The 24725-nt window shown below is 35.1% G+C and overlaps 1 protein-coding gene across 1 annotated transcript in view; it reads left to right on the forward strand.

Moving 5' to 3' along the window:
• STX8 (syntaxin 8) overlaps positions 1-24725 on the forward strand; it is a 72143-nt gene that overhangs the window by 27617 nt on the left and 19801 nt on the right. The window contains exon 7 of the mRNA XM_032212320.1: positions 19422-19523. Coding sequence (XP_032068211.1) covers positions 19422-19523 — 102 coding nt within the window. The remainder of the gene's footprint in view (positions 1-19421; positions 19524-24725) is intronic.

The raw sequence follows: 24725 nt of genomic DNA on the forward strand, positions 1-24725 counted from the left end.
TCAGCTGTGCCGAAATTGAGGAGCCCCCTCTCAACAGAGGGGGAGGTATACAACATCATCTAGCTCCAGTCTAAAAGACAACCCTTTCAACAGTGCCAAGAAGGCTCCACACCCATTTACACTACTCAGTGTAAATCCTGAAGACACAGATAAACTTCCAAGTGGCCTCAATGACTCTCTGAAAGAATGCAAAAGACCAGCTGTCTGAAAGGAATATAAATTATTCCATTCCCCACCATCCAGTTCGAACCGAAGAAGCTTCTTGGATGAGAAGTGAAATGTCTTCAAAGAATAACAAGAAAGTTCAGTTGCCTCTTGAAAAAGCACCTTTGGAACTTTTGCTGGATGGATTTTTTTGTCTAATAAAAATGCCAGGCCTCCTCAGGCTGAAGCTGTTTGGAAAGAAAAATTCTGTACTTTGTAACAAGGTCACAAGGGGAACATGTAATAGGAGAAATTAATGTATTTTAAATTCTAAATTTCATTCAGTATCTTGTTGGTTTAAGATTGTTAAAGTTGTCCTATTAGATTTTTGTATCCTAATCAAACTTTAATGAAATAAGCCCCTCCATGCCACCTCAATTCTTTTAGGAATTGCCCATTCTGTTTTTAATTATTCTTACTTAAAACAGAGATGGCTGTTTTCAGAATGAACAGCTGTTTCATGTACACTTAACATGTTGGTCATCACCCTCCCTACCATAAAATCCATCTTTTCTTTGAATTAATATCAGTCATTTGGAATCAAATTCTTTGTGGAAGAGAATATTTTCTTTCAAAATACTTTACTTTTTTTCCCTTTATTTTTTATCCTATATACAATAATAACCACCTCTTTTATAGGCAATTTTTGGAACCTGAGATGACATAGTTACAAAAATTGTTGATTCATTAAACCCATAATACTGTCATATTCTGCTGTACACACTTCCCTTCTTTCCATTAAGATGTCTTACAATGACTTACAATTCATAACCAATTGAGGATAAGGAGATCCCTTTTGATTAAGCTGTTTAAAAGAAAAATCTCAGGGTTATGTCTTTTCTGCTGACCAAACAAAAGCCTTTAGAATATGAAACAGGCTTTTTGCTGCTTGCTTTACTGAAACTTCTAGAACTGAGTCTGCAAGAATTACCACATAAGCAGGCAGGCCAAGGTAACCAATACAAGCATGTATAATCAGCCCATGATAACAATAACCCAAAAATCATTAGTTAACAATCGTAATTGGGATTTCCATAGGTTTTTCATCTTTTCCTGAATGAATTTGGAGGGAACGGAGGAAGGATCTCATATACAAAACACAGTGTAACCCAAGAATTAGAAACTGCAGAAGAATACTTCAGGAATATTAATAGATGGCAGTTGCAAAACAAGTTTGGACACTCCACCATGATTCCATCCAAATTACTTTTTTCCACATCCGCTTTGTTTCTGGGAAGATAAAGATGCAATACTAGAAACAAGAATGGGTTTGTTGGTATACTCTTCTGTGTATATTAGCAGCAATACATTTCATAATTTAGACTTATGGTATGTTTTCTAAAAACTTTGTATTTGAGCTATTTTGAATACACAATACATTATATATGGCACAATTTTAATATGATTATTTAAGTTTATGCCCAGTCACTAATGCAGAAAGGTGAAATAAAGATTCTGATAAAGGAAAAAGAAGAGGATGATATAAGGTGTATGCATTTGATTAGAGCAGAATGAATGCACTCTTGAGAGAATTAAAAGGCTAAGGTGAGCTTAGATCATCATAGAGAACATCTATGAGGTTATTAATATTTGAAACTGGCTTTTTCTTATCTAATCAATTTAAATATTGAAATAATCCACTTTAGAAGTGTGGTGGGATGTTCTGTGCCAATGTATAGTTATGGCAGAGGTTCATTCTCATTTCTTCAGGTTTAATTTTTTGTGTTGATTTTTTACTAATATATTTTTATGATAGATATACAAGGTATAAATGCTAAGAGGTACCTAAAAGTAAACAAACATGGGCTTATTGGCTAGAGTTGCAAGTGATACGTGGTAGTTTCATACTGGGAAAACTGCCCTGTCCTCACGATTCTTTGTGTAATTTTTATGACACTACTTTCTAATATGTAGAAAATTTGTTTATTTCCTCATGCCCTCTCAATATATATTTTTAGCATGTTTAATTATATGATTTTAGGATGGGTAGGTTTGTGGGTGGACAGATGGACGGACGGACAGATAGATAGACAGACAGAATAAGTACCATCTCTAAGAGATGTACATTATATAATCCTTTCCTTAGGAAGGCTAAATAATGGAGCAATTACCTCTTGAGGAAACTTCTTTCTCTAGTCTTCTCCATATGTGCAGGAAAGGGAGTCTCTTTGTGCATAGCAAGGAAGTGAGGCCAGTAGATTGCAAAGCTTTGCATTTTTCGGTTATTCTCAGGGGATATTACACAAGATGATTAATATTTTAATGTCTTAGATTCTATATTTTATTTTTAACACCAGAGCACTTTAAATCACATGGGAAAAATCTGTCTCTTCTCCAGTTACATAAACAACTGGTATTATTGGGGCTAAAGATGAAAATAATTTTCACGGAATGAGGGAAGATATAGGACATTTTTTATGTTTGACATCAGAAGTTCATTTTGCTACACTTGGGTGTGAAAAAGATGTCATTCTTAGCTAGAATTATAAAATTGACATATTATTTATCTGACATATAGCAACTGTTCTTCAGATTTTAGTAGCATATACATATAAAATATAAGTTTGCCTTTATAACTCAAACATATATTTATATAACATTTGCAACTATTTGTCTTTTGCTTTTCAAAATATGTGAATAATTCATAATACTTTATGTAATTTAGAAAATTATTGCTTCTGTAAATGGATATAGAGAGCACCTTGCCCTAGATCGTTAGAGAGCTTTGAACTATTTTATGGCTTTCTATTACTGCACACCTAGTTATTATTTTTATGACTGAGCCAGATATTTACACTGGATTTGGCATTTTTATTCACCTATTCAAAAAAAACCAGTTGGGATAGGCAGCTGTTGTTTGACTTATTGTTGTTATTATTATTATTACAGTAGAATTAGCTTTTAACAGTCCTCTGATTCCTTTAGAAAACTACCTGCTGAAAAACAAAAGAAAACCTATGCAGAAATAATTTGCATCTTTTGGGGTAATGTGCCCATTTAAATAATTTTGAGTGCTGCATGTGTTAAGTTGTGGTTGCTTTAAAAAAAAGTATGTATTTTTATCTGCCTTGTATGCAGTAAATTCTTTGAAAAGATAAGTTCCTATAGTATATAATGTACAATATTTTTTTTAAAAAATAACATCAGAGATAATTGTCCCTAATGTTAAATATAAGAAAGGGCTTAAGGATATATCCAGTAATGTATTATTTTTATATGTTTACTTAACTTCATGCAATCACATATCACATAAAGCCAAAAACAGTGTTTTGTCACCCAGCCATGAAATTGGTCATGCTGTCCTATTACTAATTAGCTTTTCCTTGCAATGCTACTCTTGGAGGGAGGAGGGGCTAGGGAGGATGAGAAACCCCTGCTCTCTATCTTAAATTATACACACATTAACATTAGAAACTGATTCAGTTGCTTTTGCATACAGTGTTATTGGTAAAAATCTATTTCCAATCTGATGTGTTTCATTAAAAAAATTGATTTTTTTTAAAAAAAACTTCAACATGAATGATTTGCATAAGAATATGTACATATTTCTGGATTGTTTCCAGCATATATCATAGCAGTAAGCCTTTGAGAATACCACAATAATAAAAACTGTTGCTCTTCAGTGAAAGGGATCCGAAAACATCTGTCACTAAAACTTAAGCTGCAGAGCGGTCTTCTCAGCTTGGAATAAGATACATTTATCATCTAACAATAAACTTCCCTTTAAGGAACCCTCTGCAGCAAGCTTGCTTGTCCTTCATGAACAGCTCATGTGCATTTTGGGCCAGTTACTCCCTCTCAACTCAATGCACCTTGCAATGTGTGTGCTGTAGGAAAATAACAGGAGGTGGGAACATTATGTACAGAGCTTTAGTTACACAAAATAAAGACAGGATAAAATCAAATGAATTGCGTGAAATGCTGATGCACGAGAGCAAGAAGCTAGACCAGCTACAGAGCAGAGTTAGGGATTAATTTAATTGAATATATATGGTCACTCTTATAAAACTGATCTATGGAGCGAAACTGAGAAAGAAAGATGAGTTAGTTTTCCTTGACTGTATCTGGAAATATCAATCACTGATGTTCTGACTTCAGAGCTCTGTAAGCAGTTTGCACAATTCATTGTAAATAATTCATGCTAGAATTTATGCCACTTTGGACAATTCTGTAATTAAGATGTTCTATGTATTGTTTGACATTTGTGAGCTAGATTGGTTTTCTCACAAAGAAAGAAGTTCCTTTTAACAGTTAGTGCCATTATTTCTCTCTTAGACTCCATCCATTAACTACTTTAGACTGGCAATATTTCTTTAATAATGCAGGGAAGAATCATGCATGGAGTTCAAATTACCACTATGCTAATTATATTTAGGCATATTTGGGGTTTTTTTTGGGTAGGGGGACTGAAGATTGTCTTTGGGCTGAAAGTAACTGTATGACAACAAGCTGAATCTGTACTTGGAGAACCTATAAGTTTCTATTGCTTTGGGTAGATGGACTTTAAAATGTGGATGAATGCTTGTCATACTCCCATTTAAGGAACACGTTTATAGCTGGCAGAAACTCCTGGATCTTGCATTAATACTGAATCATCTGTGACAATCAGAGTCTTTTAACAACTTTCACAAGTCAATTGTGCCACTTCATAGAAGGGAGAGAGCCTTTGATTATATATGTGTTGGTAAGCTTCAAGGGCCATCCTATGAAGAATCCCAAGCCTGAGGGTTTCTCAGGGTTGGGATTCTTCATAGGATGGCCCTTGGAATTGATCTAGAAGTTGCAGGTGACTCAGAAAACAGTAGCATGAATTGTAAGTAACAACTCTCTAGAGGTATTTTATATCTCTGTACTGAAACATTGTTTCATTGCTTTCCAATTACTTTCTGAGCCTGATTCATAACTTTGGTGTATAAAACCATATACAATTCAGTCAGAGTAAAGCCGTACAATTTACTTCTAAACATTTACCCAGCATTTTCAGGTCTTCAACAAGGCATCTTTTGGTGGCCCTGTCAGGCTATGTCAATATCGCACAGTAGTAAAGTCCATCACTTGAAGTTAGGGCAGTATCCTTCCTAATGGCAGTTTATAAGTAGTCTTTTGGAGAGTTCATGTTACTGAGATTGTGAGCATATTATCTCATGTATCTAATTTTCTTTTGAAAAAACAAAATAAAACAAAAAAATAATTTTAGGAACTAATTTCCTTTCATGCAGTAAATTCCTTAAAGCCTTTATATGAAAAAATTGCTATTGAACCAAACCATTATTGGGGTTGATAGAGAAAATGTCCATACAATTTTTTAAAAAAAATGTTTTTGAAGAAATGCAGAGAGTCAAACTTGAAATTGTCACGTTGTTTTTTGTTTATATCCAAACACAGAATCAACATTATCTGATTACTTTTAATAAGGACATTTTAGTTCAAATGTTTGTCTCAATTCCCAGTTAATACAAATCACACTTCCCACTGTTGCCAAATCTCTTTTCTGTATGCTTGTAGGAAGGCTGGATTTTTTGTTGTTTCCTTCATGCTTCTCATATCCTCATGGATATGAGAAGACTAAACAGTATCCTGCAAGCCACTCTAAGGGCAATTATGAAGACAGTTTGTTGTATTCAATGGCAATTTAGATGCACATATGAAAAAAAAACCATCCTTATTAAAAGAAGTTATTATTTGAGGCTTTTATACTAACAGAGTCCTGATCTTTGAAGCAGATCAAACATTGTTGGGAGCGATATCATGTTCTTTTGGGAAATATCTTCCTTACCATTGGAGATGTTGCCTGCCTAGAACTGCAGATGTGGTGATTCCGCAGCTTCTTCAGGATTAGAGTTTTCTTAGCTGTGTTGTCATAGTTGGCTCTTGGAAAAGAAACCAAATGTGCTAAGAATACTCCCCTGGTTGTAAGGGCTTTGGAAACAGTCTTATCATGGTGAAAAATTAGAAACTCATCTCATCTTATGCACAATCACATAAAGTGCATAAAATGTTATGTACATTTCTAATCATAAAACCCTTTGGCTGCAACTGTTAATGAAATTATGGCCTTGGCATAAACCACACAGGTTTTCTGCATTAAACTTTCTGTTACTTCTGATCAAAACAAGTGCAGATAGGAAATTAAATGGGCATAAAATGTCAACCATATATATAGGATTTCCTAAGCTGTCTTACTATAAACGAGGTGGGAGGGTTGCTAAACCATTTGTGAGGGGTGATGCCTAGTACAAAGATATTAGTGCATGGATATTTTACTGCTTTATTTTCTCTATAGAAGTAAACAAACAGAAGTATGTGTTGTTTCCTCTTCTATTCTTTTTTCCCAGTAAATCATTTAAGGATAAATAAAATTTGGTTAAATTAGGCATCCAGCACCTTGTTTATTGTGATCTTGTTCATTATACTTCCTAAAGTAGGCTGTGAAAAAAAAACCCTAACATTATGTTCCTTCTCCTATGTACATGTGAAAATTGGATTAGTCTTTATAGGACTTCAGACTTTCTTGGTCTACCCTTTATACAGAGGATGGGCTTGTAGAAAACTTTGTGTGCCACCTGTATTGCAATGTTCCCTTTTTGTTAATAAGTAATAAATCTTGATTTTGTTGGGCTTAGGAGTTTTACTCTTGGCACATATGTAGAACCAATTATATCGTAAATCACCAGTGTTTCAGCAGATGTCATTCTGATTGTTCCCCGCTGCATAGAGCACTACTAGTAAAACATTTGAGGTCAGGAACTTGGATTCCTTAACCACTGTATTCAAGGAAACCCGTTTATTGTTCTGTCTCAGTAGAAACAGTTTATTTCTCTTAGACTTATATCACATTGGCAACCTATCAAGGAAAGTCATAATTACATTTATGCAATTGAGGGAGTGGGTGGGCAGAGTATTCATTAATCTGTCTTCATGAATTAAGACTGCTTCTCTCTTTTTAGCTCTCCAGTACGTATGTAACAGATTCTTAAGAATACAATATTTTATGTTCATTATCAAACAAGAATTATGCTTTGGGCACTGAAACAGACTGTTTGACCTATGTCTTTTGCATTGTAAAATTGTTAAATGTATTCTTTGTACTTGAAACTGTAAAAGGATTTACGGAGACTTCATTGCATAAAACAATGCTTTATCACAAATTATTGTGAGTTGGGTTTTTAGATTTTGGGGCAGGTTTCTTATTTTGACTTGTGTTATGAAAGCTGAATAATTTTAAAAAAAGTCAAAAGGATCCTTCACCTTAACTATTCTATTAAGTCTATTTAATTTTTTAAAAAGCAAATAGCAAATCTTGCTTTGGAAATAAACATTGGCAGCTTTTTCATTGTCATCAATTGAGTTGCATGCTTACTGCTTGTTGACTGCATTGTATGCAGTTGAATCATATCTCTAGGTTGCTTAGAGAGTATGAGGATTAGGTACAATATACAAAAGTGCTTTCTGAGAGCATCTAGCATTTGAGAAAAATGCTTTTATGCTTGCCAAAATAAAGGGTGTGTGCTTTTTAATCTTTACCACCTGTTCTTTTCAGCTATATAGAAAAAGGGGATGTATTTGTTCAAATATTTTCTTTATGTGGAGACTTCCAAATGTTTCAAGTTCTCTGTAGTGAGTTCATGAAGAGGGTTAGATACAAAACTCATTATAGAAGTTCACAGTCTGCAGCAATTAATAATTTAAATTGGAAGCTTGCTACTTGGATTTTTTTTTGTATGCTCTAGGTAAGGACCTAGAGTAATTTTTAAAAAGGAAAAGACTTGAAAGACTGAAAGTGGCATTGGAAGGCATACAGACAGAATGATTACTGTCAAAGCATATTCAAGGTCTACATTTCTAGGTTTGGTGAGCACTAAGAAAGGGCCATTTTAGTAGCATTATGGGCCCCAGGCAAAGCAGTGTACTGGGGCCCCTATGACAACTACTCACAGGAATAAAAATGTAAATGGTCAATAAAATTAAACATATATTTGCATGTTAGTATTAATTAAAAATGCAGTAAAATGTAATAAATATGTTGCTGTATTTATATGATATAAGATGCATTGAAGGGTTAACATACATAGATTAGTATGGGGCCCCTCTGCTTGTGAGGCCCATGGGCAAGTGCCCATCAGGCCCATGCGTTAAGACAGCCCTGCACTGCAAAAGCATATAAGCCATTTATAATTTTAGGGTTCCTCTGATTGTGCTTTATGTGAAGTATAGAATTGAGAGCCATGACTTTCCAGAGATGTCTTCCTGACATGGGAAAGACAGTTGTTTAAAGTCTGAACATTTGCACATTGCAGTAATTCACCAGAGCCAAATGCATGGGCATACTTGCTCTTAAAACAGCCCCTTTCACATTGGCTTAACTTTAGTGTCTCAGCTCCCAGCAGGAACTCATGGAAACTATTTATTATTTCTGACATAGAAGGTAAAATCCCTCTTGTTTTATTGAAAATACACTCTTTAAATTTTCATTTAGCAGCTGGTTTAAGTAGTCTGGTGAACGCTGGGAACAGTTCTGTGAGAACCATAGCAATGTGCCAGAAAATTAAGCATCAAACCTCAATAAAACAAAACAATATGTCTGTTAATCATACCTTTTTATTGAAGAAATCTTCACATAACTCATTTAATCTACTTGCTTCCCTGAATGCAGTGATTATTGTTTAACAGGTGAATATTATCCCTTTTTGATCATAAGAGACAAGAGGTACAGAAATATGAGTCTGCACAATCCATGCAACAAGTTAAAAAGATTTGTTTATATCCTGATAGCTGTGGAGATAAGCATTATCTATAAAAATCCACTTTAATTTCTTTACTAACCTGTAAATGTTAGTATGTTAAAAAAAAACCTGCAAAATGAAAAAGGATGGCAGTCATTTTCTGTCTATTAGTAAGCATTGTCATTCATGTGTACCTTTCAATACACAATCAAATAGGGAAGGCTTATATAAGCATGAAGATATTTGTCTCATATGATGTAGTATTCTACAGTTTTATTTAAAACATGCTCTTTTTACTTTGACAGCTTGAACTGTCATACTTCATGCATGAAAATGAGATAATTTACTCCAGTTGAGCTATTAGAGCTGTGCAAAACATTCAGAGGGGCATTCATAAAATATGATGTGAGCAAGACACCTTGATACCAAATACTGAAACAGTCTTATCCCATGGAAGACTTAGTATGTCTGCTTCTGGGACTGCTAGTGAGGTGATGCACATATGCAGCTGGAAGTGCCTTTGAAACACTATGCTAAGCTTCCAGAAGTTCTTATTGTTTCAATGCTTTGAAGAGAGCTATTTCAGCTGCTTTCAGAGGTTGCCAAATCTCAATGTACTTATTTTATATAAAGATAGGTAGATTAATCTTGGGATATTTGTTGGAAAAACAGATTTTTTTTCTGGAAATGAATTAATTCTGATATGCTCCGTTGAAATAGTGTTTCATTTAAATGATAAAGCAGCCTTCAACTAATATTCAAACCATTATCTGATAAAAAAAAAATCTTTTCTGGGCCAGAGTAGGAGTTGGCAGCACACTTGAGCCACAAACCCTTTTTTTAGTCCTTGTTAATCTCATTGAAAATTAATGGGAAGAGTTTTTGATACCTGAAATGGTGAGCTTCAAAAAGTGTAATTGAAATAGCTTTAATATAGTTAAAAATCAGCTTTAAAAAAAACCCCAAACCCAGACTTACCCCTTGCATCATTGCTATGTTTATTTCGTCTTTGCCCACCCACCAAAATGTAAATGTGATTTTGGTGTGGCCACTAAACGGTTAGTCATTGCTGAGTAAAGTTTATGCTAGGTAAGGTTTATCCTTAAAATAAACATGCATTTCATGTCATTTTATTTCTCATACCATCATTCTGTCAATAAATGGCTAGTCTGCAAATAAAGTGAGTAATTTTGTATATATATTAAAAGATATTCCTATACAATTGTTGCCAGAGCTGAAGTCAGTTAAAAAAAAAATCCTCACAAGCTACTTTTTGTTTAATTTTTGAAAATATAGAAGGAAAAAAAAAATGTTGGGATAGAATCTGAAATCTGTTCATTGGCAGAAAAGCAGAAAAGTTAGTTGTTCCTTAAAATGAAGTTCTGTAGTAAGATGTTTCAGAGAATGTTTTCCCCACTGAATACCATCTCCCACAGTTTACTGAACAGTTTACCAAGCAGAATAAATACGTTGTTTATATTTCTAAATGTATAGTGTTAGGTCATACATATTTAATTACAAACACAGAAAGTTGAAGAAACATCAAGAAGAACTTAAGTAAATACCTATATTTCTACATTTTCTGTTTGCTGTTGCAAAATTTCTGTGAATTGCAATATTTAAAGTAGTAACTTAAATTAATTGTCAAATATTATATATTATAACTATTTCATTAATTTTATTAAATCAGATACAATATTTCTGAAGGTTTTAATAGTGTTTGTTCCATTCTAAATAATGAGAGATGATCTGAATTCCAAGCATACATTTATCTCTAGTGGGCCTAACAATGTCAGGGTTGGCCCCTTTCTATTTGTTCATATTTGTGGCAGAAGAAATCCATGGATGCTGGAGTTGGTTTGAGAAAGGTTTAGTGTACCAAATGGGAATTACTGTAGGTTTATTTGCCTGATTTAAACATGAGTTCACATTATTGAAGAGATTCAACTTGCTGATGAAAAGCATGTGAAAAGTTAATTAACATAGTCTATCAAGTTTGTCCTAGCTGCTTTTGGTAATGATCATAATTCATTGCTGTAAAATAAATTTTTCGAAGCTCTCTTGGACTCTCCCTGGTCCTTTTTGTATTATAAAATGGTTCTGAATTTCATAAAGAACAAGCTACAGTAAGTTCAGATGTAATTTCACCAATGCCAGGAGCAGAATTTATCTGCCCATGTCATTTACAGAGAAGATGTTCAGGAAAAATGTAGCTATTTTTGTGGGTTTTTTCTTTTTACCAAAGTGGGCTTTGCTTTAAATGTTCACTTTCTGTTCTCCATGAACAGTCATTGTTTTCCTAAAGATTAATGACTCGGCTGTTTCAATTTGTGATGAGCTGAATCCTTGGAATGCTGATTGGCAGTCCAGGGGTCAGAGTTTACCTTGAAAAGCAAAATGAAGAATTAGATTATGCATTGTGCATTTTCTTTGAAGGATAAAAATGCTGTTTGAAGTCCTATGCTTATTATTTCCAATACTTTCTTTTGGATGTATCAAGTTGGATTGGTGATCTATGATAAATTCAATGGTGATTCAAATCTTACTAAATATAGCTTTGTCAATAGTTTACTTTTATCATCTGATATCATTGTGGGTTTTGATGTCAAAAACACAGGTGGTGAACTACTCTGATGAAAACAGATGGTTTGGAGATAAACTAACCCTCAAACATATATGTTGTTACAGAGAGAACAAAGGAGTATTGCCTATCCAACTGCTCAAACTGTTTGAGCATTTGTTTTAGGAACTTGGCCAGAATAGCCATCAAGATGATAGGCTTGTATTTTCTTGCATCCCCCTTTAGAAGATGGAAATAACAAGTTGCTCTCCTCCAGTCTTTTGAGGAGGAGAGCTCAATCTAGTTTCCTAGTTAGGTGGAAACACCTAGTCACCTAGCCAAGCAGAGTATATAGTATTTGCTTGATTTCTGATACAATCCTGACCGTGAGCTATTTAATCTACAGGTGAGCTGAGTCAAATTTATTTGTACCTAAGAGGAAATCCCAGAACCATAAACTAAACTGGGAAGAAAAAAAAATCATTGTAGAAAAAGACATTGGCAAATTGCTTCCATATTGTATAAAAAAAAAATCATTGAAAACATTACCATGATGATTGAGTACTTGAGTCTTACTGTTTCAAAATGGTTCAGCTGACCCGGTAATGGTTTGGCGGCAGCGACCCTAGCCTGCCATGCCCCCGAACCAGTTATCCATATGGTGCCATAGGCACCACCATCTTGTTTTTCGGTTCTGTGTATGCACAGATCAATTTTTATTGCTCTCTGCATGTCCGCATAGCGCGCATAAAGTGCGCACACACAAGTGAACCGGCAGTAGCGACTGTCAGAACCCACTCCTGACTAATATATTTTTGAATTGTAAGCTGCCCAAAATCATTGACCAAGATGGGTGGCCATAGAAATTGAATGAATGAATGAATGAATGAATGAATGAATGTGTAATGATTAATATCAATAATCAGCACAGTATGAATCATAATGAGGGTAATTTATCAGTAAAATAGAAAGAAACTTCATTGATTTAGTCATTTGATTATGTCAAAAATATAAAACTAATATAAAAGTAGAAATATATACAAAAAACTCCCAATAGGACATGTTCATAGTAAGTTGTCAGTAAAAACTTATGTCAGGTTTCTCAAAATATATTCACTGTAAATTAATTTTTTCTTCCATTGTAACAATTCCAGATGTTACATATCTTGTTTAAGTTATGCATCCATGTAGTCAGGTAATCTTCAATTTGTTCAGTTTCTGAGTTATTTCCCCAACATCTTATAAATAAGACCAACAATAGTTCACGTTTTATGTTACAAAGTTGCAGGTTCAGATTCATATCTCTAAATGTTCTACCTTGTTTTACATCTCCTTTAGAACACTACTGCTCATTTGAAGATATGGAAACCAGTCAGATAGTTCTTACTGTGCATTCTCAAATCTTTCTCAATCTCATATTAAATCTTCTAATTTAATTGATGATTAATTTATCTCTGTGTCAGGCAAATATTTTTGTACTTTCATCTTTGTGAACATAAATATTACTAATGAAGCAAGGGGTGATAAACCTAGATTAATTCTTTTTTCTATGTTATCCCTTACTTTTAATATACTACTTGTTATTGTAAATGGTCAATTCCTGTTTGTATTAAATCAAAGGTATTTGAACAAACCATCTGGAAATCCTGCTTCCTCAATAGCCCAACTATAAGATAAAGAAATCCAATCTATAACTGAAGTTAAACAACTAATTTGGTATTACAGTCAGAAGTTTGGCATTGACAAACCATATTGTTCTTTGGAATACTATAATATTTTAAGTTTAATCCTCAGTCTCTTTTGGATCATATGAAGTTAGTTGAGTTATTTGCCTCTTCCAGTCATTTCATTCCTTTTTTTTTTTTTTTGAAGAGTTTGGACAGCCCTAGTAAATCACACTGAATAAACATTCGTAGGCATGTGCACATGTATACATTCCTGAGATTGCACACACGTGATTTTATGTTCATATCTGTGCTCATCTCACAGAACCTGGTCAAACAGCTTGCTGTCCTTATTTTTTATATCAAAGTCATAAATGAGTAGAGGAATAATTGGTAGTAATAATCAACTTTCATGATACTCTGGAGTATGTATGTTTTTCCAGATTTTTTTTACATCTCTAGCAATAGACTTTTCAAATAGACTTTTTGATAGATATATAAAGTGCCATCTCCTAATGATTTCCTATGCTATGAGTTGTTTAAAAATAAATTGTTCATTCTTTTTTTTTCCTACAAAAAGAGTATTACTTTTCCTTGAGTGAACAATAGTGCTGTATTAATATTCAGGTGAAAGATTTAAGTTCTCTAATTGCAATCTCATAGTGTTTCAAAACTTGATGAACTGAATTGCTTGCAAGATGTTGGTTACCAACACAGGATTCTCATCTAGGAATTCCTGCCTTTGTGGCCTGTCATCACTCAGGGCCAAGGCAGGTCCAACAACGAAGCACACATCTGTGTCTTGCTAACTAGCAAATGCTTTCTCATGATCCTTTCACTGGTGATATATGCCAGACAAGCTAGCATCTCAAAATGGCATGGGATAGAGGATTATGGCCTAATTGCTTATTGCCTATTGAAACTTAAGTGTGTGTGGCTTTGGAGCAACTCCTTTTCATACTTCAGGAAGGGTTATCCAGCAGGCAGCCATCCAGCTGATTTCAAATTCAGTGTAATGGACTCAGTGTCTAAAAAGTTACATGTCACTCTGTGTATTTAACAGAGAAATCTGATTTATACAGACTGAATAATGTATGCATATGAGGTATTAATTTTAAGCAAAGTACACAATCTGTGATTTGTAGAGTGTGATATGTTTCTCCTTGCTTCTTAAGGTTATGTTCCCATATACAATACAGTCTGATAAAATTTTATGAATATTGAGTCATTAGGCAGGACATAACTCTTAGGTATGATTATACTAAGCTGATACTAGCATGATGTAAACTGACCTGAACACAATGTAGTGATAGGAAAATGAATTAAATCATTTTATTAATAAGCTTGAGTAAACAAAGAAACTGAACTGTTCAGCCCTGTGACATGCTCCACTTGGATTTATAAAATAAAGATACAAATAATACAATATTAATATGTGCCAATATTTCAATTCCACCTCAGAAGTTTTTAAAGAAAACTTATTTGAAGTTGTACATGGCCAGAGTAATGAGTTGGGCAGATTTATAAATGTGATTTACATATAAAGCAATAAACGTCCTGCTTAGATTTTCATACATTCATGTACATACAAATGCAGTAGTGACAACATGTATGCTCTGTTTAGTCTCTGTAGGGAAAAATGCCCTTACCTCTTATGGCTTTTAGAATTGAAAAGAATTTTAGCAGCCACGTTGTACAGGCTTCCTCTTCCTTGCTTAATCCCCATGAAATAGAATACAAACTGCTAATTTTTTTTGTGCTACATCTAGACACCAAAACAAGATCTGATGCACATTTAACGTGTGCATTGTAAAAAAAAAGCCCCTATTCACTCAAGGGTATTATTGTTCAGATCTGAGGGAGAGGAATTTACCTCTATTTTTGTTCTGTTGCAATCTTGATGAAATCTGCAAAATGTATTTGCCTTAAAAGGAAGACTGTACTGTTTTCAGTATGGATTTTTTTTCCCAATGAAAATTGTTTAAAATTATCTGTTCCTACCCAAATGATATCATTTTGTTTTTCTGAAATATTATGAATATTATATATAAATATAACTTTAATAATAAGTCTAGTCTGGAACCTTTGCATTTACAATTAGACTGGAACTTGCCAAATATTTTGCTTCAATAGTTGGGATGCTCCATGAAATGTTTCTGTAAGTACATTTCAGGATTCAGATGTTCTTGTTTCATACCCCTTTGTTTTATTAATCACATGAAGTACAATTTCAATCAAAAGGAAATTACTAAAGGAAGAGGAGAAAGTAATTCTATTCCTTTATAATATGATTCTTTCAGTTGAGAAGAATAATCTTATCCAAGATAATTAGGAAAGGATACTCAAATTCCTACTTTGTGTAAATAGAGCTGTTGCCTGCATTATATCACAGAGACTCTCAACACATCTGGAAAAAAAAGCAGTTCCAATAACATTAAAGCATCCTATTTTCATTGGCACACAGATGCTATAGTATATGCCAGTCAGTAATGGGTTTGGAAACAAGCTGCTCTAAAATTCTTCTAAACTATTCTTCTGGGAAATTATTCAATTAAATACAACTAAAATAATGCTTGGCTGCTTTGTTTGAATAAAACAAACTAAGCAGCTGGAAAAGAAAATCCCTCTGTGTGCTCAAGAGCAAGGCTCCAGTTATATCTGTGGATTATGAGATCCTCTTTCTCCCCTTTAACAACAGCTAATTCTAATGAAAAGAGGCCAGCTCTAGTTAGAGAAAAATGTGGGTTTTGACCGAAGGACAAAATCAGGCTGAAAGCCCATACAAGAACAAAATAATGCAGTTGTGCATAGTTTCTTGGATGTGTGATAATCTACTGGTAGGTCAGGGCCAGTGGAAGAAAATATGGCGCCTGTAGGCACATTGACTGATGATTCCACTTTCCACTAATGTAAACTTTTACATTTTTACATTGATAATTTAAAACTAACTTAAAATTACTGAAGCTTGGCAACTAAAGCTTGGTCCACCACCACTATGCCTGAACAGAGTTGCCAGTTATAGTTGATTGAAAATTGTTAAGTAGAGTGGCATTGGCATTCCTAAAGTTTGGCACTTTAGGCCCTTACCTACCCAGCTTTACCTAAAAGCAGCCCTGCTGGTGAATAGAGACCACATGGGTGTTGTGACTCAGCAGATGTCTTCTGTGAGTCTTTTTGGGATACAAGATTCATTATGCAGCTGGGGCTTGTTAGGGGCAGGTTTGGAGATAAAAGGAGGATGCTGCCACGCCCCAGTCACAGGAGTCAACCGTTCCTTCGTGCGTCAACATTGCTTGATACACTTGGATAACGTGCTTTGGTGTTTCCTGTACCCCTGATTCAAGGCTACACTTGGAGAAGTGCCATTGCTTGTAAGAGTTGTTTGTTTTTCATTCCGTTATCTAGTCAGAGACTGTATTTATGTATTTTGGGGGCTCGAAGCAGTTTGAACTGAGAATGATAAAGAAAGTTCCTTTTAAGTTTATTGTCTTGCCGTTGTTATAAGAGCCGTGCAGGGAGACAGAACATGTCTATGTGAAGCTACTGCAGCATATGTGCTGGAAGTGAAGGTAGCAAACACCCTGTAGCATACCAACATTACGTAGAGTTTCAGTTATGCAACATAATTTTGAAAGTGATCAGAACCTGTAAAGCTATCTTAGAGTTTGTCTTATTAGATCTCCTCTGCCTATCTGGACTAGGGCAACAAGAAAAGGCTTGCAGAAGGTTACAAACCTAGGTTACAAAAGGTGTTGTGGACCTAGAAGCAGCACTTGGTAGCAGTCTCCACTATTGAAACACACTACCAAAATGTGTATTTGGTATACACTAGTATAACAATACTGATAATTCGGTCATTTTGCAGAGCACTTAAACTTATTCAGTGGACTCTGGTCATGTACATTAATTTAACCATTGGGGCAGTTTACAAAAAAAAACGCACCGTAAGATGAATAAACATACTCTTCTAGTAAGTGTTTTTTAAATATGTGTATACCACTATCGATATAAATACCTTTCTTTGAAGCCCCAGTTTCACTTTTAAAAACCCTTCAGCTTTTGAGGGCAGATAAGGAAGAGAGATCTCTGGTGCTGTTCAAATGCCAGAACAATGCCTTCTTAAGATAACTAAAACATTAAAATAATCTCAAACTACTTAGACTTGCTCTTGGCAGAGGAGAACATCAAAATGTACCCAAATATCTCGGTTCACCAATGGGCATATTAATTGTCAGCTGTCTCTGTGGTGAGGTGTTAGAAGTCACAGGTACGAGAGCCACTATAGGAGCAGCTCACAGCAGGCATTTGACCGAAACCAGCTTGCTTCACATTTCTTTTCTCAAAGCTTTATGCTTTGTAAATGCGCTTGTCTAAAGGCAAGAAGAGCAGTAGGGCCTATTCTTCATTACGCTTGCCAAATTTTAATATCTTTTAAACAAGTCCAAAATAGCAAGCACAAACATGGCCTGTGAGAAGAGTTGCACGACCTGAAGCCTCTTTTCTCTTCACTGCTCTCAGGACTCTCCCTGTTTGTTTTGAAAGAAGAGGCACACCTGGGTATTCTAATTCAAAATAAGGTGTGGCAAAAAAAATGCAAGCTGAATAAATCCTCTTGCCTCTCCTGGTGAGAGAGAGAGGAGCACTTCACTTGCTACAGAATGAGAATGTTGTTTTTCATATGTTGGACCGCTTTCTCTTCTCTTCGCACACTTGGCCCAACTGCCCTGAATTTCTCTTCACCCACTGTGCCAAATTCTTTCCTACTGAATTCATTTATTAGGAAAAGCGATGGCAAGAAAGTATGTTTCTTTTCTTGATGTACATTTTGAAGTGTCCCAATGTCTTGACTGGTGTTTCCCATTAGCTGCAGAGTTTGGACTCATAAAGATTAGGACCTTCCAAATTTGCTCAGTTTGGAAAACTCAGAGCTTCTCAACCATGAATGAATCAAAATAGAATCTGCACTCCTGTCTCTTCCTTTAACTTAGAGTTGCCCATAAATAACATGCTTGTCACTTCAAAGTGCTTTGTGTTGAATGCATTGAGTTCTGTAACAATCTGCAAAAGAACTTCTACCTTGAAGCAGGAGAGAATTTTTGGAAAATAAAGTACTTAAGGAGGTGAAGTATGTGGACAAAAATGTGGCTGTTATTAGATTTATGTGGCACTTATCAGAAATTTAGAGCATTTCACATGAAACTCATTATTCTTAAAATACTCTGAAATGTAGGTATTATTATCCTCCTCCATTCTCCTCCATTACAGAAAGTACATGTGATTATTAACAATACTAAGGTTGAAATAAGTATGTTGGTTGAAGCACTCCCCCAAAGTCATGAAAATGTATTCAGATGTAAAATAATGACCTGCTTGTACAAGTGCCAATTCATGTCAGAGATGGTAAGATCACATATTCTAAGAGCTGAATTTAGAATTGGAGACCTGGGGATTTTTAAATTATCATATTGTTGCCATACTTGCTAGTAATTATATATGCATCTTCATTTTACAGTGAGGAAAAAATATACCTGTGTGAAGGGAATAGCAAAGATTCTCCCTTGAACACTCTTGAGGCCATATCTGCCCTGACTTCAGATAGATGAGGGAAATAATGGGAATTAAGATGAGTTGGTGTGATATGTTAAAATAGTCAGAAGCTTCTTTAATTTAAAGAATACCCTCTTAATACCCTTAAGAGTATTTTTATTTCAACAAAATTACAACATTAACTTAAACCCTAAACCTTTTTTCCCCTCTGTTGTATTAATTTTAATTGTAAGTTCTTATGAAATGTTATCAACTACTTTACAGGATCCTAAAAAAAAAGTAGTCTGCTTTATTTGTAACAGCCAAATCCAGTGTGATATGAGAGGTGGGCACTGAAGAACCTTCTTTCTTTCATAATGTAAAGTTGTCATGCAGGAGAAAGGCCAAAATGAACAACAACAAAACACCACACCCCAAAACAAAACTTTTTAAATATTTTTTTCTTACCAAGAAAACTTGGGTTCAGAGTGAAGCCAATGCCAAAATATTCCAATGCCAAAATATGTTTGGCTCAATAATTCATTATACTACTTATGCATGTGGTTCTTTTAATGACTTCAGCATAGATGATACTATATCTTAAATGACCCTCTACTTTACTGACTTTAGAAGACTGCAGTGCGAAATCAGAGTTACAGAAATCTTTCTCTTGATATAATTCTGTTTGTTTATAAGTAATAATAGAAAGCTTAGATAAATATTCAATCATGTCCATCTTCCTAGAAATCATTGATGATCTTGCCAATTTGGTAGAAAATACTGATGACAACCTACGCAGACAAACCAAAAATGTCTTGAGGGTGGAGAAAAAGTCAACCTCCTGTGGTAAGATTTTAAATTTCATTCCTTTTGCTTTCTACTGGTTGCTAGTTTATGTGTTCTGAAACCTGGTTTAAAGCCATTTAGGTTTTTTTTTTTCTGATACTAGCTCTACTAGAAACATTGTACTTTCCTTCACAAACAATCTAACAATTATATCCAGGACTTTTGAAAAGTCTCTACCCTTTTTAAAAGAGGGAAAGAAGTGTAATATACCAGTCATAATTATCTCAATTTTGATGAAAGAAAATGAGTTATTTATTCCCTGGAGGGCATTTTCTACTTTGAGATAATTCCACTTCCTGGAACTAGTAGAGGGGGTCAATCTTGAATGGGTCTTGCCAGGAGAGGTGCCATTGGCCCTGCATGGAATGCATACAGTTGTATTCATCTGGAAGTTCAAAAACCCAGTTGTTCAGTTTCTTAAAAAAAACACCATTTTATTCTTCTATACTTTCTTCTATACTTTCCTCCCCTTTCTCTTGTCTTTTTTCTTTTTAGAAGGTGAGGCCTCAGTACTTTTGAATACTACTGTGCCACTATAGTACCTGAAAACACAATCTGGAAACCATGGCAAGATGTTATCAATCTTTCCTCTTGGTGGAAGAGGAACAGAGTAGCCGATTAGCTATGCTGCACAAGAAACACTGTGGGCTATCGTTGAATCCAAGTTTCAACTTTTGTAGAAAATCCAGCCAGGCCAGAACGAAATACCACATTCTAATACAATCCCCTCTCCTTTTATATAGGGCAGTTAGGGGACGATAGAATAATGTGTCATGACAGTGGAAGAGAGGATAAACAGTGGCAAGGAGGAATTCCAGACCAGCAAACAAAGAAGGTATTAATCCCAAACAGTTGCTGAACAGAGCTGAGGATATTCAAAGACAACCCTCAATCTTGAAGAAACCCAGTTTAGGAAATGGATTATTAAAGTTTAGAAGATTTCTGAGGAAATCTGATGAAGAAACAAAAAAAAGCAGTGTTACAAGTGAACAGATTTTTCCCAACACCAAGAAAAAAAGTGACGGTTTACAGCTTCTCCACTGAACCTGTATATTTAAGACCTCTTCTTGATATTTCCAGGCCTCTGTGGGGCTTGATATGCTCTACCTCACACTCCTTCTTTTAGAAAAAAAGGCCAAGAGAGTTAAAGGCCATAAAACCTCTAAAAGAAAATTATAAAATAGGAGACAGAATTATTTCTTTATGAGATTTCTCCCTGCGTCACTCTTTAAATTTAGGCAGTTTAGTGATAGTAATAGAATAGTGATAAATAATACAAAATTATTTAAATGTAAAAAAGTGCTTTAGAACATTATACTAATGTTGGCTCTGGTGAAACCAGAATCAATCCAAAAAAGTGTTCTAGAAGAACCAGGTTTTTACCAGCTTCCAGAAGGCCATGAGAATGGGAACCATTATCACCTTAGTGGTTGTGTGTGCTCTGTAGGAGACGAGCTCCCTCCCTTCACCTGAGTCTCATCCTAGGTCATTACCAATGAGCAAATAATCAATACAGTTTCCATCCTAGACCCCTATCTGAAACCAGAATGCAGTAGGTACAAACAATATGCTTTCTCATCCATCAGTATATGAAGGTTAGATTTATTACCAACAGACCTGCTTTCAAAACATCAGCTAGAGACCATGATGATCAGCAATCTGAATAATTGGCTTATGAGTTGAGGCTGAGAAGCCTAAAGCAGACTTCAGCAGCAAATTCCAGAGTTCATTGGAGTTGGATGGCTAATAAATTTCAACAAATAAATAAATAACATTTCCAATATTTTTTTCTTCTGGAAAGTTGGACTTCCTTCCCTCAATATATGAGCTATCTCATTATCATTATCTTCTCCATTTCCATCTTTCTCAATTAGCCTATTGTCCTTTCTCAGTTAACAAAGGTCCAATCAAGTGACTCCCTCTTGAGATCCAACTACAGTATAATGCAGCAGAGTAAGCACACTACTAGCTATATTCACAATCCCTTCATACACCCTGATCCACCTTATGATAATAGAGCCACTACCCTCACCCCCTTCCCACTCACTCCAGCTCCCTGGCTCTACTCCCTGGATCAGAAGAGGCATGGTGGAAAACACGTTGCTTATTTTTTTGCTCATCCCAGACACCTTCCTTTTCACTTTTCTGACTCTTGTGGGAAATGACAATCCTCTTTTCTTGTGATTACTTTGTTTCCATTCCCTCATCCTCAGTTACACATGTTCATATAAATCCAAAGGAAGAGGAATAGGCCTAGTACTCTCTTTTCATCTCCTGCCACTAGTTTAATATGTAGCATAGTAGTCTGTTTATTCTGGAATAAATATGGGGAAACCGTCATTACAGTAGGCACAGAAATGCATGGGAATTATGAGGGGAGGGGGGGGGTTGGATGAATGCAAGGACATATAAATTGATATGATTTTTACCAGATTTTCATATAATACAGCATTAAAGACAAAGTATGAAAATGTGAGTGTACATGAAAATGATCTTATTATACTTGAGGGGGAAAAGATTAGAAGAATATAATTTCTGGAGTAATTTTAGCACAAATAGCATAATCATGGTGTAAGTACTAATTTAATATTAAGCACCATGAAATTTTGTGTAATTGAACTTGCAATCTGGAGGTAGTGAATTCTGTCAGTGTTTACTCATGAAATTACTGAAGGAGAATGAGCTGATGATGTTTTCCTCCTTCAATAAAGATATTTTTTTACATGCTCTTGTAAAGACTTCAGGAAAGATTTAAGGACAATGTAGTTTTCTCCTCCTTCCACAAGATGGTGATACAGTTCCTAATCTTAAGAAATTAAATAACAGCTTCCCTTTTACATTGATTCCAACTGTTTTAGAGAAAGTAGAATCATCACTTCTATTTTTTCTCCTTAAAGTTTGCTATATCAGTCTATCTCAGAAATGTTGATTACTAAAGTAGTCAGGTATTTTCCAGTTTTTATGTTTAAATATAGAGCAGTCTCATCTAAATCAACAAAGAGAATTATAAAATTTAAAACCTGTCAAATACAGCTGTAAATTAGATAAGGAGATATAAAAACAATCTTGTCTTTAGATATTTCTCTTTTCTAATTTACTGGTAATTTCTATTTTCTGTCCCTATCTTTAAGTTTTTTGAATAGATTATTTCAGGTCTGCAGATGCTTTCATAAAATGTAAACTTTGTATGTTCCAATGAGGAAATCTCTATTCATTTTATTTCTAATATAACCAAGAGTTTAGTTAACATGGACATGAAGTCAACTTTTCCTACAGTCCTGCAAGTGTATCTGATTTCATTATCTTTTATATATAATATTATATATAATATTTATGCTGATAAATAAATAAAGGGAGACTAGTATAGATCTATTTCAAGCTATTTAGCTCTCATCAGCTAGCCATACCCAAGTTTGGGAATCGAACTTGTGCTCCATTGCCTCCCAGGCAGGGAGTTAACCATTTGAGCTACAGAGAACGACTCCTTATCAGCCAGCCAGGGTGGGAGGTATATACTTAAAGTCACAACCCCTGGTATGCCCAAGTATGGGAGGAAGGTCACACTTCCACTCTCTGTCATTAGGCTCGTCACAAGAGACCATCCAGACAGAAACCCAATATTTTTTACTGTTGCCTTTTTGTTACATTTGTTATATTTATGCTGATAAATAAATAAAGGGAGACTAGTATAGATCTATTTCAAGCTATTTAGCTCTCATCAGCTAGCCATACCCAAGTTTGGGAATCGAACCTGTGCTCCATTGCCTCCCAGGCAGGGAGTTAACCATTTGAGCTACAGAGAACGACTCCTTATCAGCCAGCCAGGGTGGGAGGTATATACTTAAAGTCACAACCCCTGGTATGCCCAAGTATGGGAGGAAGTGTGACTTTAAGTGTGTATGTGTGTATATATATTATATATATATATATATATATATATATATTATATATTTAGAGTCACAACCCCTGGTAAGCCCCAATTATGGGAGGAAGCTAATTGCTTCCATCATCTGTCAATCGGCTCGTCACAAGAGTCCATCACGACAGAAATCCAATATTTTTTACTGTTGCCTTTGTTATATTTGTGTTTTATTTGTGCTGATTTATTTATTTATCAGCACAAATGAAACACACACACACACACACACACACACACACACACACACACACATATATATATATAATATAATATATATATATATATATATATATATGGGTACACATTATATATCTATAGAAATTGTGGATCAAATTGAGAAGAGATGCATAGAGGAACAATTTATTGTTTCCTGTTTAAAAAAAAAGATATATTTTAATTACTGAAATACCAGTGCTGCGATGTGCTGAAGCCAAATTAGAACCAATATATTTACAATTGTGCATGTTTTGCTGCCATGAGAACCTCTCTTGAAATCCAAAAACTCTATTTTTCCCCCATTGAACCTTGATTGCTATGGGAAGAATCTGAATTCGGATTTTACCTTCAAATAATTAAGTCAGTTGTTCGGCAGAGCTACTCAGACCATAGTTGCTTCTGCAGATCTGCAAAGTGTTACATCTACTGCAGGGATGTCAAACTGGCAGCCTGTGTCACGCACAGGCCACGCCCACCCCAGCTCCACGAAGGGGCAAAACATCATGAAATGTCACCTGATGGCAATGTGATGCTGCGAGTTTGACACTTGTGATCTACTGTATTTGTGAAAGTTAATTCTCACATGGTCAGAAGGAAACTGTCTGATGCCAGATCTGTCCATTAACCAAATAAGAGATAAATATAAACTGATCCTCCTGGTCAAAAGAATTGGGCGTCTAGTACCATGAAGGTTATCAGGTTTGCTACTTGTCCTTTTTCAAGGCATGGCAAGAAAAATGTGGTAAAGGAAGCAGTTTCCCAATCAACATGCTTTTTTCCCCAAGCTCAGGGATAGGAGGAAACCTCCTCATAGGAGGTATGGGGAAAGAGTCACACATCTATTATACAATGTCATGTGTAGCATTTCCTGCATCAGAGAGAATTTACCCAAAGATTTACCCACAGTCTTATCTATGATGTGGGCCTCTTCCTGTGATGTATTTCTTCCTATCTTTGAGATAGGAAAATAACATGATGGTTGGGGAAACTGTTTCTTCTACAACATTCCCCTTGCCATGCCTCAAAAAAAAAAAAAACAGGACCACAAACTTACTGCCCTCAGACAG

This window comes from Thamnophis elegans, chromosome 2, assembly GCF_009769535.1.
Source record: "Thamnophis elegans isolate rThaEle1 chromosome 2, rThaEle1.pri, whole genome shotgun sequence".
NCBI classification, from domain to species: Eukaryota; Metazoa; Chordata; class Lepidosauria; order Squamata; family Colubridae; genus Thamnophis; species Thamnophis elegans.